The sequence below is a fragment of the Vipera berus genome (assembly GCF_964194415.1).
Source record: "Vipera berus genome assembly, chromosome: 9".
In the NCBI taxonomy this organism is placed as follows: domain Eukaryota; kingdom Metazoa; phylum Chordata; class Lepidosauria; order Squamata; family Viperidae; genus Vipera; species Vipera berus.
In genome coordinates this window covers 15,536,747-15,554,999 of record NC_138212.1, presented here as the reverse complement: position 1 = coordinate 15,554,999, position 18,253 = coordinate 15,536,747, and the positions used below count along the sequence as shown (strand labels likewise).

Below are 18,253 nucleotides of genomic sequence, written 5' to 3'. Positions count from 1 at the left end.
ACATAAACCAGGGGTAGGCAACCTTGGCTCTTTTATGACTTGTGGACTTTAACTCCCAGAATTCCTGAGTCAGCATAGCTGGGAGCTGAAGTCCACGAGTCATAAAAGAGCCAAGGTTGCCTACCCCTGACATATACTTATCAACTAACAATCAATCACCGACTGTTCACTGACAGGAAGTTCAACAAGCACTGTCAAAGAACAGCATGTTCCCAATTTGCTGCCCATTCCATACTTGTCGACATCAGCTTCACACAGGAAGCAACCAATATCTGGATAAGAACCACCTCATCATCTGCCAAATAAATAATTCCCTGATTGCAAGACACCAGTCACTGACAAAACAATATTGCTCACAAAACCATCCCATTGACATATGCCAACCAATCAGCTAACCAACCAACTGATGAAGTTACCTACTAGAGCAGGGTGTGCAACCTTGACAACTTTAAGACCTGTGGACTTCATCTCCCACAATTCCCTAGCCAGCCATGACTAGGGAATTCTGGGAGTTGAACTCCACAAGTTTTAAAGTTGCCAATGTTGGACACCCATGTACTAGAATAATGGAAGCTCTGCAACACAAAATCCAGTCTCCAAGAACACCAGTTACACAAAATGACAACCCTCAGCTACACAGACATGCAACCAGGTAACATTCCCTAATAAGTCCCTTCATAGATCATCTCTGGACTCAAAAAGATATATAAAAGTCAGGAAGATGAAATAGAACACCTCTTACCTCAGAATATTGAAATCTCTTTGCCTGAGAATTGAAGCCCACCTTTTCGGTGTTGGGAATCACTTTGGCATAGAAGTTGAGAGGGATGGAAGAATAGGGTGCATCTAGGAAAGAAAATCAATGAGCATCCGGTGAGGATGGAACAAACCCAGGTTCAAATTTCTGCTCAGCCATGAAACCCATTGGATGAATTACAGCTTTGAAGCTCAAATTTAGCATTGTTAAGGAACTGTAGTGTTTCAAAATACCTGCCTACAGGTAGCATTTGACTTACAAGTCAAAGTTACAATAGCAATAGCACTTAGACGTGTGTACCACTTCACAGTATTTTACAGCACTCTCTAAGTGGTTTATACTCAGCCTATAGCCTCCCAACAATCTGGGTCCTCATTTTACTGACCTCAAAAGATGGAAGGCTGAATTAACCTTGAGCCGGCTGCAACGGTTACAATGGCATTGAAAAAAGGGACTTATGACCGTTAAGACTTTTGCAGCATTGCTACAGTCATGTAATCAAAATTCAGATGCTTGGCCACTGACTCATATTTACGATGGTTCGCAGTGTCACAAGCCAGGTTGCTAACTTAACAACTGCAATACAAGTAGTCCTCGACATACGATCACAATTGACCCCAAAATGTCTGGTGCTAAGTGAAACATTTGTTAAGTGAGTTTGCCCCATTTTACGATCTTTCCTGCCACTGTTGTTAAGTGAGTCACTGTAGTGGTTAAATAAGTCAAACTGTTGTTAAGGGAATCTGGCTTCCCCCTTTGAACACTGGAGCGCAGGGCTGCTGCAACAGTCTAAGTCAGGGGTAGGCAACCTTGGCTCTTTTATGACTCATGGACTTCAACTCCCAGAATTGCTGGCTCAGGAATTCTGGGAGTTGAAGTCCATGAGTCATAAAAGAGCCAAGGTTGCCTACCTCTGGTCTAAGTATAAGGATTGGTTATCACTTTTTTTCAATGCCATTTAACTTTGAACAGTCGCTAAACAAATGGTCTTAACTCAAGGATTACCTGCATTAGCCTAACATCATTATAATAGAAATATAACATACGCTCTCCTGTTTTCTCTTCAGACAGTATGAATATTTTGTTAGGGCAGACATAACTCTTGGTGCAATGGATTAAGCTATTTCCAAACTTCCCACTCTCTGGTCTGGCTTCTACCTGGGCAGTATTTAAATTCCATGTCTTACCTTTTTCAGTATTTTCAGGAGTTCGATTCAGATTAGAGTAAGATTTCGTTGGGAAGGGCTGAGACAACGAACTCATGTCAAAGTTGGTCTCTGTGACAGACAATTATTGCAAACTTGGGGAATGGATCCTTCCTCACTCCATCCCCGTGCTTCTAAAAACTGAGCAAACACATCACATTATTACAACCAGGTAAGATCAACCAGGTAAGTTCGAAAGCACGTAAAAATGCAAGTAGAAAAATAGGGACCACTACAGTGGGAAGGTAACAGCGTTCCGTGCGCCTTTGGCGTCTAGTCATGCCAGCCACATGACCACGGAGACGTCCTCGGACAAGCGCTGGCTCTTCGGCTTTGAAACGGAGATGAGCACCGGCCCCTAGAGTCGGAAACGACTAGCACGCATGTGCGGGGGAACCTTTACCTTTACCTAAGTTCAAAAAGGGAGCATTTTATAGCCACCAGAAGCCCAGAAACATTTCACTGGCCCAGTTCTTTCCAGTGAGTGGAGGGGGTGGGGAAAGATATCTGCTTGCTATTTGGAAATCGTCCATTTTGCCAACTAAGACAATGTGCCAATGGCAGCATGCAGTTTCAGTCTGGATGGTGGCACCAACTACAAACGTTCTGTTCCTGCTTCGTCCTATTACAGTGTTTCTCAACCTTGGCAATGTTAAAATGTTTGGACAATTCCCAGAATTCCCCAGCTAGCATGCCTGCACAGTCCAAAGCTAAGCAGAGCTGGGCCTGGTTAGTTTTTGGATGGGAGCCCACTCAGAAGTCTCCCAACTGTAGGCCAGATTGCAAGCCGGAAAATATCATGGTGACAATAAACAAACTGATACGGTAACGAGGAAAACGGAATGGGCACATCAGTAAAATCAGTCAGCGATGCCTTCCTTGCAATGCATAAGTGTGGACAACGCTGTTTTTGAGACCCATTTCTAAAATAGGTGATTAATTTATCTTCCTTTGCAGATAAAAGGGTGAGGGCTGCAGCTGAAAGAACTATGGTACACAACAAGTACTTTTTAATACACCCTCACTTGATTTTGTTTGGCATACTCCCATGTAACACCTCTACTCCGCGAGCTGCATTGGCTTCCGGTTGCCCTCCAGGTGAGATTCAAGGTGCTGGTGATGACCTATAAAGCCCTAAATGGCCTGGGTCCGGGATATCTGAGGGAACACCTGCTGCCGGCATCAAGTGCCCTTCGTCCAGTGCGCTCCCACAGGGAGGGTCTTCTCAGGGTGCCACCGGTAAGAGATTGCCAGCGGACGACACCCAGTGATAGGGCCTTCTCAGTGGGGGCGCCTGCCCTTTGGAACCAGCTGCCAGTGGAGCTGAGGACTGCCCCCGACCTCCGTTCATTCCGCCGGGGCCTGAAGACCTGGCTCTTCGAGCTCTCTGGCCCAGGCTGAGGATTAATCTTATTTTAACTGGGGTTTTATTTATACAGGGACAAATATAATTATTTTAAAATTTGTTTTTAACTTTTGTTTCTTGGTTTTTTAATCACCCTGTAAACCGCCCTGAGTCCTTCGGGAAAGGGCGGTATATAAATGTAATAAAATAAATAAATAAGTTGGTGTTACCTAGAATTTTAGGCTTCATTATGGGCTTTTTAATAAGGGTGACATTAACATTTTAGCTTGGCATCCTTGCCTCTTTTTGAAGTTCAGGAAACCATGTTTTCTTTTTAGCCAAAACCATTTCTTCTTTACATTGTATAGGTACTTTAATCTCCTGAGCCTAGCTTGAAGCTTGAGAATTGTATCTAGGAAGGTCTCTGCTACTCTGAAAACCGGTCCTAACCAGAATTTACTGATATGATAGCAACTTTAGAGACAACCCCTAGGAACTAACAACCATAAAAGGTAATTTGTAAATAAGGGCAGGGGGAGATAGAATTAGGGTGGTGGGAGATGTAATCAGGGTGGAGATAATGTATTCACTTTGTATAGGTTGTAATGACATGATTACAGCATAATTATTAAGCCAATGAAGAAGAGGTGGGAGGTAAATTTGTAATGGCAACAGAGAATATAAAGAACAAATATTGAAGATTTAACGCAGGGGTCTTCAAACTTGGCCCTTTTATAACTTGTAGACATCAATTCCCAGAATTCCTCAGCCAGGAATTGCAAAGGAGTACAAATAAATTGGACGCGGTGGCTCAGTGGGTTAGGACGCTGAGCTTGTCGATCGGAAGGTCGGCAGTTTGGCGGGTCGAATCCCGAGTGCTGCGTAACAGAGTGAGCGCCTGTTACTCGTCCCAGCTTCTGCCAACCTAGCAGTTCGAAAGCACGTAAAAATGCAAGTAGAAAAATAGGGACCACTCCGGTGGGAAGGTAACAGCGTTCCGTGCGCCTTTGGCGTCTAGTCATGCCGGCCACATGACCACGGAGATGTCCTCGGACAAGCGCTGGCTCTTCGGCTTTGAAACGGAGATGAGCACCGGCCCCTAGAGTCGGAAACGACTAGCACGCATGTGCGGGGGAACCTTTACCTTTACCTTACAAATAAATTACCATTGTTTTCTCTTGGAAGTTTTGGCTAGTGATTATTTATTTCAACTAGATAACAAATCCCACATTAACATTTTAATTTGGCTTCCCTGCCTCTTTTTGAAGTTCAGAAAACCATGTTTTCTTTTTAGCCGAAACCGTTTCTTCTTTTGGTACACAAGAATTTGCCTTTTCAGCAAGTAAACAAAAGGGAGCAAATTCTGGAAGTCCTTCAGTACATTTGCAAGTGTTAAGAAAGACACAAGCTCATCTAAAAACGGGGGTGACATAACCCATAAATTTGCCAATTGTGCAATTTTATCTAAGATTGGTGTTTTCTATTGTCCAGCTCTCACATTCTAATTAATGCCTCTGATTATTCAATTTGTTGCTTTCAAAAGCTTTGCATATAATGAATGTATCTCTAATGTATTTAGTTCCTATTATTTTTAATATTTCATTTTTTTAATGTTTTGGCTTTTGCTTTTACAATGTTGCAAAGCATCCACAGCCATCTGAAAACAAGAAGGATGGCATATAAATTTAATAAATAATAAATCATTTGTTTCTGTACCTTATAAAAAGACTTGACATCCCCTCACCTTAATAAAACTTTTCATTTTGCCTCAAAGGTTCATGACTCTTCAGCTGTTTTCAGGAGGGGCAAAGAAGCCATCTTTGCAAAGTCAGTCTCTTTCCCAAATTCAGGGATTACATTTTTATCACTTCCACGTCAAACCTGGAGCCTGAGTTTTAAGAATGGGGCAGAGGCAAAATCCAACAGGTTTTCTGAGATATTGTGATTCAATCCCTTCCGTGCCACTTTCTTGACCTTGGATGACACTTTTCCTCTGATTTTGGGATGGGGAATGTGTCTGGTTTATAATTGGATTGGGGGGAGGGGTTGTTTGATGAATTATTTGGGCCACATTTTTGTCAGAAGGATTTTGTAAGCTCTACACTAGAAAAGGACCTTGGGGGCTGCCTTGGGTAGTGGGGCTGTAGGTTGCCCACACCTGTCTTAAGAATGTAGCTGAGCACAATATGCTCATCAGATTTACCTGGAAAAGGCCCCCTCCTTGCCGCCAATTGCTTACCTGGTTCCCAGGGCTACCTCTAGGCAAGACGCTGCAGCATGTATACCACCTGTTGCCCTAGGCAACCAGAGAACAAAGGCAGCTCCTCCAATTCGTTCCACTTTTACTTCCGCTAGCTTCAAAATGGACCAATCACAGAGCAGGTCTCTGGAGAAACTTTTTCTTCCAGATTCAGTTGCTGGGGCTGGGATGCTTTCTTGGGAAGGCAGCAGAGCAGCAATTTTTGAAAGGCATCCATACTTTGCAGCTTTCTTGTTTTATTTTATTTCATTATTTTTTATTGTTTTGTTTTGTTTTGTTTGTCACACTCCACACAGCAGCTGGCTGCCCTTTAAAATGTCCATTTATCTTAATAGGCACTCGTGTTGCCTCTGCAAGCACAGATTCAAATCCTACCAATCCCAATAAAACAGTGGTTTCTTATTTTGTTTTTTTTAAGCAGGTAAATTTGATCCTAGACTTTCTCAAGCTGGGTGATCGACTCAAATCTTATGGAACTGTTTTATTTTTCAAGTGCCAGATGACTCAGATATTTTCTGTGGTGGGTGGGTAAGGATTGACTTTACTGCTAAAAGCAAGAGGACCATGAGCTTCTTTTATAACTTTTATTCACTCTTTTAGGGGCACACTTTTTTTTTAAATTATGCCCTCTTTTGTTTTACTGAGCTTGTTAGCTGGCAGCCTGGGTTCAAGACCCGAACACTGCATGACGGGGTGATCTCCCATTACTTCCTCCAGCTCCTGCCCACCTAGCAGTTTGAAAGCATTTAGCTTGCAGATGTGAGTAGATGAATAGGTACCACTTTGTTGGGAAGGTAGCAGCATTCCATGCACCTTTGGCAAATAGCCATGCTGGCCACATGAACATGAAAACGTCTTCGGACAACGCTGGCTCCCTCTGAAAGAAGTGGAGAAGAGCCCTGCCCCCTGGAGTCGGACGTAACTGGCAGGGGAAGCCTTTACCTTTATCTTATTTACTATTGTTATTCCTTTATTAAATATTCCTTCTGATATTTTGAGATTTCACTGAGATCTACCAAACACAGGAAAAAGTCCCATCATGATTATAAACCCTCCAACACCTCATTGAGTAATAATGCATCATGTCCGAGATAAGAGTAAATGCCAGCAATATATCTTTTTGTAGCCTAAGTGATTAGGTTAGTTTGTTGTTATAGAAGTGGATAGCATTTACGAAGTAAATAAAGTAAAAAGTTGAGGATGTAACTGTATTTTGTACTTTATTACACTGAAAAAGTTGGAAGGTGATGCTTTTTTCTTTCCCTCTTACTCTGCTTTTTCCTCCCCGATTCCCTAGATATCTTTGTTTCTATTTGTATTTTATATTATAATAAACTTCAATAAAAAGGAGAGAGAAAAATCTACCTATGTAGATGACTTGATGGCACATAAGTTACAACTAGGGTGCTTTCTAGTGATTTTCCATCAAAGCAGGTTGTTCAACCTCAAGAGAAGAGAAGATTTGTAGCTCAGGCTTGAACTGTAGGGCCTTTGGTGCTCTCTGAGCTTAGTGGTTTTCTTGCAGATGTTGCACCGATGATAATGAAACCGATGGGTAATGATGGGTAATGCTGCACCGATGGGTAATGAAACCGCTGCAATATTTGAGTGCTTCTCACACAGAAGAGGGGGGGGGTCAACCTATTCTTCAAAGCACCAGAGGGCAGGACAAGAACTAACAGAAGGACGCTCATCAAAGGAAAATCCAACCTTAGAACTAAAGAGAAATTTCCTGACAGTGAGAACAATTAACCAGTGGAATGGCTTGCCTTCAGAAGCTGTGGGTGCTCCATCACTGGAGGTTCTTAAGAAGAGACTGGACAGCCACTTGTCTGAAATGGCATAGGGTCTCCTCCTTGAGCAGGTGGTTGCACTAGAACAGAGGTCCCCAACCTTTTGGGCACCAGGGACCGGTTCCATGGAGTGTCAGAATCCATTTATATCACATTTCATAAATGTATAGGTAGAACAATGTGCTTATTCTAGGGATTCTGCCATCTCTCCGAAGGGGGGGGGGAGAGGATAGACTTAAGGTGATCTTCTAACAACAGGGAACATTTGAACTGGGGGAAGGAGGGGGAGAGACAGATCTGGATTGCATCTTCATTTACAACTGAAAAAGGAAAGCAATAACCATAAAACCAAGGAGAGTTCCCTTTCCCACGGAAGGGCCTGACACCTAAGCAAATGATGAGAGCCTGACCAAATGGATGAGGGGAAGGGGCTGAAATGGGAATGCTTTATATAGGATTGAAATGTAACTTTGTTAGATTCCGTCTTGTATTGCCACAATCGATTCCATCCTAGTAAACATTTTCCTTCTGGACTAAACTTGCATCCAAGAGTTCTTATTTCCTAAGATGTGGATTGAGGTGGGTCCTGACACGGAGAGAGGTTTTTCTGCAGACCGGCGTGTGTGGTTTCGTGTGCCGCCTGCATTCCTGCACGTGGGGCTTTGCTTGTTTGTGCAGACCAGTTGCTGGCCTGCCGCGGCCCGGTACTGGTCCACAGACCGTAGGGTTGGAGACCCCCCCCACTAGAAGACTTCCAAGGTCCCTTCCACCTCTGTATTCTGTGAGAACCAAAGACCTGACCGCTAAACCTCAGCCAAGTTTGGCCACCTGCCGCCGGACATTTGCCCTCGCGGCCACTAGAGGCCGCCCAACCCAAAGGAAGGCGCTACCGGCATCCAGCCCCGGAGCACCTGGCGAGCTCCGAGCCAGCTGCACCGGCTGCAGCGAAGAAAAAGGAGCCGGGCCGGCTTCCGCCCACTGCTTTCTTTCCCTTCTGCTTGTCCGGGCCCGCCGGCCCTTGCAGAGGCGAGATATCCGGGGCGGGGAGTGGCGGCTTCCGGATCCAATCGGACGCTTGGTTTTGCTAGAAACCGGCGCTGCCTTTCTCCGCTGGGCTGCAAAGGTAGCAGCTGCAAAGCGGAAGCAGGTGAGCGCTGGAGCTTCTCAGACGACCGGAGAGAAGACTTTATGGTCGAAAGAGGGGGACGGGGGGGGAGGGTTTAGGGTTCTGCTGAGCCGGGAGTGGCATTTATTTAGCTTGCCTTTCTTTAGGATCGACTTGAGCCGCTGACCCGCCTTTGGCAGCGGCCACCTGGTTGCCACCCGGTTGCCTTGCTGTAAAAAAGCGATTTTTCCTCGGCCGGGGTAACGCGGAGGGAAATCATCGTCGGAAACTTGACCGGCCGGTATTCCCTGATCCTGGCTTTGGCGAAGTTTTTCCTAAAGGACGCCAGCGTTCGCCTGCAGGTTGGTTCCGAAAGGGCACCGGAGGAAGGATTCGGGTGATGCGAGCGTGTTTGTGAACGCAGAGGGGTGTCTGTGTGCACGTGAATTTCAAAAGAAGCTCGCATTAAGAAGGAATTGCGGGAACGTAAAAAAAAATGGAGATTTTTTTTTTAAGAAAATACAAAAGGACAAGAAAAAAAGTTGGAAAGAGAAAAGAGGTTAGCAGAGGAAAAACAAAACTGGGGCCAAATAAGAAGGGAATTCTTAGAATGGAAAAGCCGAGATGACGGGTGTTTGGATGGAGGTTTCTTAAATCTGATGCATCGTGTTTTTGTAAAGAAGTATGCTAAAATTGGAGGGACGCGGTGGCTCAGTGGGTTAGGACGCTGAGCTGGTGGATCGGAAGGTCAGCAGTTTGGCGGGTCGAATCCCGAGTGTGTAACAGAGTGAGCGCCTGTTACTCGTCCCAGCTTCTGCCAACCTAGCAGTTCGAAAGCACATAAAAAATGCAAGTAGAAAAATAGGGACCACTACGGTGGGAAGGTAACAGCGTTTGGCGTCTAGTCATGCCGTCCACATGACCACGGAGACGTCCTCGGACAAGCGCTGGCTCTTCGGTCGGAAACGACTAGCACGCATGTGCGGGGGAACCTTTACCTATGCTAAAATTATAGTTCTCAAACGTTTTGGTCTTGGCACCCCTTTACAGTCTAAAAATGATGGAAGGCCCCAAAGAGCTTATGTGGGTTCTATCTGTCCATATGTGATGTGTTCGAATTTGAAACTGAGAAATGTTAAGACGCTTATATATTTTACTGGCCCTCCCAGAAATGAGAACTGTAGGGTTGAAAGTTAGGTACAGTACTTACATGGAATTGACAGAGATGGCAGAATTGACAACTTTGATTAAAGGAAAGACTTTTAACTGATTTTATTTCTACTTGGAAGCCACTTATGTGGCTTTTGTGAGAAATGAAAAATAACGAAATGTTATTTTGGGATTTGATGGTTAGAATTACTGCCGTTAGTCTAAATGGTGTGGCAAGGGCAGGCAACCTTGGGTCTTTTATGACTTGTGGGACTTCAACTCCCAGAATTCCTGAGTCAGCTATGCTGACTCAAGAATTCTGGGAGTTGAAGTCCACAAGTCAAAAGAGTCAAGGTTGCCTACCCAGTAGGGCAGGGGTGTCAAACTGCCGGCCCGCGGGCCGGAGCGTCCGTCCCATTTTTGGCAATGGGAAAAAGTTCCGTGATGTCGCGAGTTTGACATGCCTGCAGTAGGGTCTCCTGCTTGAGCAGGGGGTTGGACTAGAAGACCTCCAAGAGTTGCAAAAAGAAAAATAGGGAAAAAATGATTTCTCACTTTCTTTGATATATAAATAATACCTCAAACTCTTACTCTATAAGCCCATATAGTTAACACAATAACAGAATAAGAGTTGGACGAGAGAGAGAGGAAGGAAGGAAGGAAGGAAGAAAGGAAAAAAGAGAAAGAAAAAGAGAGAAAGAAAGAAAGAGAAAGAAAGAAAGAGAGAAAGAAAAAGAATTAGGTACTTAGGACTTACTGTGGTACAATCTAGAATTTTGTAAAGGGTTCTTCTCCAATCTGCTGACCTCCAGATGTGCTTGGGATCACAAGATCCAGAAATTGATAAAGATCCCCTGTAACGACAACAATAGGAGCTCAGTGAGAAATGCCAGTTGCAGAATCTGTTGTATGGACTTGGAGCAATGAGAAGGCTATTTGCACGATTGCGGAATTTCAAAAGTTCATTGTAACCATCGAAATTACAACAGCACTGGAAAAAGTGACTTACGACCATTTCTCACACTTAGGATCATTGCAACATCTTCACGCTCATGCGATCAAAGTTCAGACACTTAGCAGCTGACTCATATTTATGACGGCTGCAGTGTCTCGGGTCATTTGACACCCTTTTGCGACCTTCTGTCAAGCAAAGTCAATGGGGAAGCCAGATTCACTTAAGAACAAATGTTACTAACTTAAGAACAGTACTTCATTTAACAAATGTGGCAAGAAAGTTTGTAAAATGGGGCAAAATTCACTTAACAAATGACGTACTTAGCAACAAAATTTTGGCGCTCAGTTGTGACGCGGTGGCTCAGTGGGTTAGGACGCTGAGCTTGTCGATCAGAAGGTCGGCAGTTTGGCGGGTTGAATCCTGAGTGCCGTGTAACAGAGTGAGCGCCTGTTACTCGTCCCAGCTTCTGCCAACCTAGCAGTTCGAAAGCACGTAAAAATGCAAGTAGAAAAATAGGGACCACTACGGTGGGAAGGTAGCAGCGTTCCGTGCACCTTTGGCATCTAGTCATGCCGGCCACATGACCACAGAGACGTCCTCGGACAAGCGCTGGCTCTTCAGCTTTGAAACGGAGATGAGCACCGGCCCCTAGAGTCAGAAACGACTAGCACGCATGTGTGGGGAACCTTTTTTTTAAAAATCCCATTTATATCCCGCCCTTCTCCGAAGACTCAGGGCGGCTTACAATCTAAGCACAAATCAATGTGCTTAGCAATAGCCTTCATTGCTAAGTATATGCCTGCTTATTAGGGCTTTCCCCCCCCCCCCCCCGCGGCATTTTTACAAAGTCAGCTTATTGCCCCCAACAATCTGGGTCCTCATTTTACCTACCTCGGAAGGATGGAAGGCTGAGTCAACCTTGAGCCTGGTGGGATGCGAACCTGCACTAATTGCAGGCAGCTGGTGTTACTTGAGGAGGCATTAGCCCAAGGCTCCACCTTTACCTTTACCTTGTGACAGTAAGATGAGGACTATCTGTATTCTGTCGCCTGAGCACCTCCAGAGAAGGAAAAACACAGCTGCTCTTATCAAGCTGTGTTTACCCTTAAAACATTTCTCTCCAAAACCTGTTTCTCTGATGTTTTTGTCCCATGATCCTGGTGCTGCCCTCTGGAGCAAAACAAATAAATCTCTATTTTTAGCATGACATCTCCTTTTCCAGTTTAGCCAAGTGCGTTCTAGACAATGGCAGGTGCCAAGAACAGAAGCTGGAGGTTTCTGCACTCTGGTCATGCTCAGATGGATAAGGTTCAGCCACTCGCTAGAAGAGACCCTGCTTTGCCCATAGGCAAACCCTTAGGATTTGATATGTGGTGGTTGTATTAAAATTCTGATGCTACCTTTATGATCCTGGGTTAGTTTGCTAGCTTAAATTCCTACTGATACAAAAGGAAATTGAGGAGAAAACTGAATTGGATGGCTTCAAGGCAGAATAAAGTAAATAACGTGTTTTCCACATTTTCTCCCCTGTTTCTTTGTGAGAAGATTTCTCTTTTTTTCCCTTAGTTTTTCTATTTTTTTTAAAGACTTCTGCTCTCTATGCATGGCTACTGGTGAGAAGTACAGCTAGTCCTTGACTTGACCATTGGTTAAACGATGATTCAAAGTTACAACAGTGCTAGAAAATATGATTTATGACCAGTCCTCAAAGTTACAACTGTTAGAACATGGGTCTTCAAACCTGGCCCTTTTATGACTTGTGGACTTCAACTCCCAGAATTCCTCAGCCAGGCACGCTGGCTGAGGAATTCTGGGAGTTGAAGTCCACAAGTCATAAAAGGGCCAGGTTTGAAGACCCCCCGCGTTAGACCATCCCCACAGTCATGTGATTATGATCTAGGCCCTTGACAACTGGCTCACATTTATGAGAGTTGCGGTGTCCTGCAGTCATCTGATTGTCATTTGTGACAGCCAGCTTCTGACAAAGTCAGTCAATGGGGAAGGGAAGGCTGCAACGGCGATCATGTGAGGACTCGCTTAACAACATGTGATTTGCTTAATGACCATGGCAAAAAAAGTTTCAGTATCAGGTGCAGTCGGATGATGCCTCATTTAATGACCATGCCACTTAATGAATTTTCTAGTCCGAATCATAAATTGAGGATTACCTGTAATGAAAATTGGATTGCAGGATTATCAGGAGGGTACTGGTAGCCACCTGCCTGCCTTTATTTATTTATACTTGATTTGGTTTTATTTATTTGATTTATTTGATTTGATTTATTTGATTTGATTTTATTATTTTATTTTATTATTTTAATATAATTTTATTTTACCGTATTATTATTTTATTTTATTTTTATTCTACTAATTCTGCTGACTGCCAAATTTTGTTTTATTTTATTATTATGTTATTGTTTTATTTTTGTTTTATTGTTTTATTTTGTTTTTTATTTTACTTTATTTCTGCTAATTCTGCTGACTGCCAAGGTTGACTCAGCCTTCCAGGGTCAGTAAAATGAGGATCCAGTTTGTTGGGGGCAATACGCTAATTCTGTAAACCGCTTAGAGAGGGCTGTGAAGCACTGTGAAGCGGTATATATGTCTAAGTGCTAAGTGCTACTGCTAATCTTTTCTATTGTTTCTACTCCACGCTACTCATTTCTACTTATTGGCCACCCATTTTACCACAGGGTAATTCTGGGCGGCCTTACAGAAACAATTGCAGACAAGTCTGCCCTTTGATGCAGGGAGTTTAATAGGAGTGTGCGCGGCAGTGCCTCTTTGCATCTTGTGGGATTACAAGGCGGCAACTAAAGCTCCAGGGAAGGACAGAACACCTGTTTATCCTGCAGCCTGGCCAGCTGCATGGCTGTAACTGAAAAAGGGTTGCGATTGGAAGATGAGGAGAGAAAAAACAAGTTCGCTCCTGCATCCGTGGCTGCTAAATGTAGACCTACAAGCATATTTTCATTTAACGATGCGTGCAAATGACCTTAGGGGACCAGCAAAGAGATGGTGCCCAGGGAAGGGTCAGACACGAGAGAGCGGGGCCCGCAGCTGCCTAGTGAGCGGAGTAAGTGGGCCAGAAGAGGCCTGCCCTCGTTTTTCATGCTTTAAAGGCGACAGCAAGACACAGGTAGTCCGTGACTTACAGCAGTTTGTTTAGTGACCATTTGAAGTGACACCGGCACTGAAAAAAGGGGACTCGTGGCTGATTTTCACACAACTGTTGCAGCATCCCTCTCTCTCTCTCCCTCTCTGCCTCCCTCCCCCATATGTCCTTTGGTTTCTCTTCTTCTGTTTACTTAGGAGAGCAGTTATCAATCAATCTGGTTTCTCTGCTCAATCAGATTACGGCTACTCTCTAGAGGTGGCAGATGGGGAAGGAAGCAGGGGGACTGTCTGGCCCCACCCTGGATTTAAAGTGGTGCTGAAGTTAACACCGGAAATGCACAGATAAGCTGAAATGGAGAAAGCAAACCACCCCAGCTTGCAACTGGAACAGCTAGTGACCCAGCCAGTCCCTCTGACGGTCCACGAGGATGCCTTCTCTTACAAGGTAATTCCTAAACTTTGTCCTAAAGTTTTCATTTCCAAAGGGCCTGATTCACCAGCACGAGAAGAGTAACAGCTCAGTAACAGGAACCTGGGCAGCAGTGGCTGGAGAAAGAGTGGGCTAGTGCCTCCTTAAGTAACACCAGCTGCCTGCAATTAGTGCAGGTTCGCATCCCACCAGGCTCAAGGTTGACTCAGCCTTCCATCCTTCCGAGGTAGGTAAAATGAGGACCCAGATTGTTGGGGGCAATTAAGCTGACTTTGTAATAATGCCGCTTGGGGTGTGTGTGAAAGCCCTAACAAACAGGCATATACATAGAATGAAGGCTACTGCTAAGCTTGTAAGCCGCCCTGAGTCTTCGGAGAAGGGCGGGATATAAATGGAATTAAAATAAATAAATAAAAATATAAATACGTAAGTGTCACACCTGCCCCAGAACAGTCATTTAGGAAAGCAGACTCAACTCCGATTGATTGAAGCGAAAAGGCCTTTTTCTAAAGACATTGTTGGTTGCAGGAAGGTGAGGGAGAGACTGAAGTTCCCACTCACCCAATACAAAGAGCCAAACCCATCATTCCCCATCCCTCCCCACAATGTCCAGTCCACTGCCACCCAATCCGGGATCGCCACAATGTTGTAGGAAACTCCTTGGGTTGTTTAAAAGGTAAAGGTTCCCCCGCACATGCGTGCTAGTCGTTTCCTACTCTAGGGGCCGGTGCTCATCTCCGTTTCAAAGCCGAAGAGCCAGCGCTTGTCCGAGGACGTCTCCGTGGTCATGTGGCCGGCATGACTAGACGCCAAAGGCGCACGGAACCTTCCCATCATAATGGTCCCTATTTTTCTACTTGCATTTTTACGTGCTTTTGAACTGCTAGGTGGGCAGAAGCTGGGACGAGTAACAGGTGCTCACTCTGTTACGCGGCACTCGGGATTCGACCCACCAAACTGCCAACCTGATCGACAAGCTCAGCGTCTTAACCCACTGAGCCACCACGTCCCTTTTTGGGTTGTTTAGGCTGCTGGAATTTCACACCTAGGGTAAGCGGCCTTGAAGATGCCCAACAGTGTAACCGATACAAATAGCTCTGGTTGTCTTCACATATCATCTCCCCCTCCCCATTTCCCACCATTAGATACACAGGTGTGGCTTGCCCCTAATGCCTCCACCCTCGCTTCCCCCTTGGTGGCATGATGCCAGCAAGGCGCCAGGCTGAAGATGGAGATCCTGTCATGTCTCACTTAAGAACCACCTTGGTTCTTTTTAACAACTATGTAAAAAGAGGTTGCAAATTTGGGTGCACACTTAACTATTTGTATTCAGGAGTGGTTCAGGCTGCCCCCTCCCTGATTCACTGGAGTATAAGACGGGGAGGCGCAGTTCAGGCAGATTCGGTTATTATAGTCCAGTGATGGCGAATCTTTTAAAGACTGAGTGCCCAAAAACCTCCCCGCCCGCCTGCAAGGCCACCCACTGCCTCCACGGCCCACCTCAGCAATCGCCCAGGCGGCCCAGAAGCGCCACGGTGGCCACGCCCTCCGCCTGCGCCCCGCATCATCTGCGCATAACGGAGCACGAGGGCAGAGTCTTGTCCCCACTGGCCAGCTGCCATGTCCTTAGCTGCGGTGCTTTGTGTGGGCTGTGCCTGGGGGTGACTCTCCTCTGGTGGGGCTGCTGGTGAGGAGGGGGCCGCAGGAGGAGGCAGGCCTGGGGTGACGGGATGCGTGCCCACAGAGAGGGCTCTGAGTGCCGCCTCTGGCAAGCGTGCCATAGGTTCACCACCACTGTTTATAGTCAATATCAATAAAATATAGTTCTTCCTGTGGAATAGATTTTTCTGGTCTGGTCTACCTAATGGGGATGACCTGCCCTTCTGATAATATTATAATATTGCCAAATAATCTCCCATAACTTTTTGGAAGGTCAGAAAGCAAGCGGTTCACGCCCGATTTTGTGTCAAAGATGTTAGGAGAATCACTAGAGTTGTTAAGTGAATCCCAGGGTCATTAAGCAAATCCGGCTTCCCCCCACTGACTTTGCTTGTTGCAAGCCAGCTGGGAAAGTTGCAAATGGTGATCCCGCGATCCCAGGAGGCTACAACTATCATAAATACAAGCATCCAAATTTTGATCCTGTGACACTGGGGGTACTGCGTCATAAGTGCGAAGACCAGTCACAAGTCACTTCTTTCAGTGATGTAACTTTGAACGGTCACTAATTGAATGGTTGTAAGTCAAGGGCTACCTGTACAGGGGTATTTTTGGCCTTGGAATTCTTGCACAAATGAGTTTGGGAATGCAATGGACCAGATGCCTCTTAGACCTGGGGTAGGCAACCTTGGCTCTTTTATGACTCACGGACTTCAACTCCCAGAATTCCTGAGCCAGCATGGCTCAGCTTGGAAACCCTCCCTTTCCCCTCAGCATGGCTGGCTCAGGAATTCTCAGAAGTCCACGAGTCATAAAAGAGCCAAGGTTGCCTACCCGTGTCTTAGACAGTGACCATCATAGGGTTAAACTTGGGGATGAGTTCAGTTCAGGCCCATTCAACGTATCTTTTGAGAGCCGGCATGGATTTTATGTTTGCCTGGACAAATATATGCTCCTTACAGGACTTTTATCTGAATGTCATAAGTGTGAGGACTGGTGATAAGTCACTTCTCTCAGTGCCATTATAGTGTTCAATCCGTTGCTAAATGAATGGTTGTAAGTCAAGGACTAGCTGTAAAATACGTCTGTCTTGCATTTGCAGAAGCTGCAAGTTTAATTACCTGTGCTTTTTTTCCTTTCTTTGCAGGAAAACCTGATCGGTGCCTTGCTGGCTATTTTTGGGCACCTGATGATCAGCATTGCTCTCAACCTCCAGGTGAGCTGAGAGAAAGAGAAACAGGATTCCAGAGCTGTAGAAACCCAAATGAGTCTTCTCATTCTCCTTTCTCTTCCCCTAGAAATACAGTCATATCCGGTTGGTGAATTGCAAAGAGTCTAAGGCTTACTTTAGGACCAAGACGTGGTGGTGTGGTTTGTTCCTTCTCTGCCTGGGAGAATTGGGGGTCTTCTCTGCCTACGCTTTTGCCCCCCTGTCCCTGATAGTGCCTCTGGGGGCCGTCTCTGTCATCGGTAAGTCCCTCAACATAGACTAGGAAACCAAGGACATGAATGCTGATAAGACTCTTATTAATTTTATTTGCTTATTCATTCATTCAATTTAAATAGCCCCCTGTCTAGCATTTGTGACTCTAGGTGGCTCACAGTTAAAAATAATAATAAATACAGGCAGTCCTTGACTTATGACCACAATTGAGCTCCAATTTTTGCTGTTAAGTGAATTTTGCCCCATTTTACAACCTTTCTTGCCACAGTTGTTAAGTGAATCACTGCAGCAGTTAAGTTAGTAACATGGTTGTTAAGTGAATCTGGCTGCCCCATTGCTTGTCAGAAGGTCGCAGAAGGGGATCACGAGACCCCCAGGGACTCTGCGACCGTCATAAATATGACTCGTTTGCCAGGTGTCCAAATTTTGATCACACGACCATGGGGATGCTGCAACAGTCATCGGTGTGAAAAATGGTCATAAATCACTTCTTCTTTTTTGGGTGCCAAGTGTCACTAAATGAACTTGTTGTAAGAGAAGGACTGCCTGTAATTACAAAGGAGCAACTAGAATGAAACCATTAAAAAACTCAATTGAACCAGTTCAAACTTAATTTGAAGGAGAGCAGAAGCCACACACAAGAACAGCCAGCTTTAATTACCAAGTTACAGGAACGAGCCTTGGAAGTCTGAATGTGCCTTTCCCTCCCACCCTTTTATCTTCAGGAGAAGTAGGGAGGGTCTTGTCAGAAATGTTTACTGCAATTACAGTTCTGTCTGGGACAGGTTTCTTTTATCTGACCATTGCATATTCCTTATGTTTCTCCCTCCTGTTTCTCAAGGTTATTCCTTCTGCCATGCAGATAAGACTTGCGCCTACAGACTTCTCCCAGGAAGCTGTATGGTTGTTTTTTTACGCCCATGGATAAAATCTAGTCTCAGAACCATCTCAAAAACTGCAAGAGTTGGCAATCCATATACAGTTGCCTTCTATGTAAGCAAGATCAGGCAGCGGGTGCTCGTAGCAAATCTTCA

General features: G+C 45.1%; 2 protein-coding genes across 10 annotated transcripts in view; one reads left to right on the top strand and one right to left on the bottom strand.

Moving 5' to 3' along the window:
• The window catches only part of STPG1 (sperm tail PG-rich repeat containing 1), a 209,719-nt gene that overhangs the window by 29,045 nt on the left and 162,421 nt on the right, over window positions 1–18,253 (bottom strand). The window contains exons 1-4 of one of the 4 annotated variants that reach the window (XM_081335300.1): window positions 11,461–11,709; window positions 10,372–10,468; window positions 1,945–2,103; window positions 743–846 (exon numbers count right to left, since the gene is read on the bottom strand). In XM_081335300.1, coding sequence (XP_081191426.1) covers window positions 743–846; window positions 1,945–2,020 — 180 coding nt within the window. In that variant the 5' untranslated portion in view covers window positions 2,021–2,103; window positions 10,372–10,468; window positions 11,461–11,709. Of the gene's footprint in view, window positions 1–742; window positions 847–1,944; window positions 2,104–10,371; window positions 10,923–11,460; window positions 11,710–18,253 lie in introns of those variants that run through there. The other 3 variants (XM_081335302.1, XM_081335301.1, XM_081335299.1) reach the window with 3 other exon arrangements.
• Window positions 8,282–18,253, top strand: part of NIPAL3 (NIPA like domain containing 3) — a 29,958-nt gene continuing 19,986 nt past the window's right edge. For 4 of the 6 annotated variants that reach the window (XM_081335295.1, XM_081335294.1, XM_081335293.1 and 1 more), the window contains exons 1-5: window positions 8,282–8,507; window positions 8,633–8,827; window positions 13,923–14,131; window positions 16,923–16,991; window positions 17,074–17,245. In XM_081335295.1, the coding sequence (XP_081191421.1) occupies window positions 14,039–14,131; window positions 16,923–16,991; window positions 17,074–17,245 (334 nt within the window). In that variant the 5' untranslated portion in view covers window positions 8,282–8,507; window positions 8,633–8,827; window positions 13,923–14,038. Of the gene's footprint in view, window positions 8,508–8,583; window positions 8,828–13,881; window positions 14,132–16,922; window positions 16,992–17,073; window positions 17,246–18,253 lie in introns of those variants that run through there. The other 2 variants (XM_081335292.1, XM_081335291.1) reach the window with 2 other exon arrangements.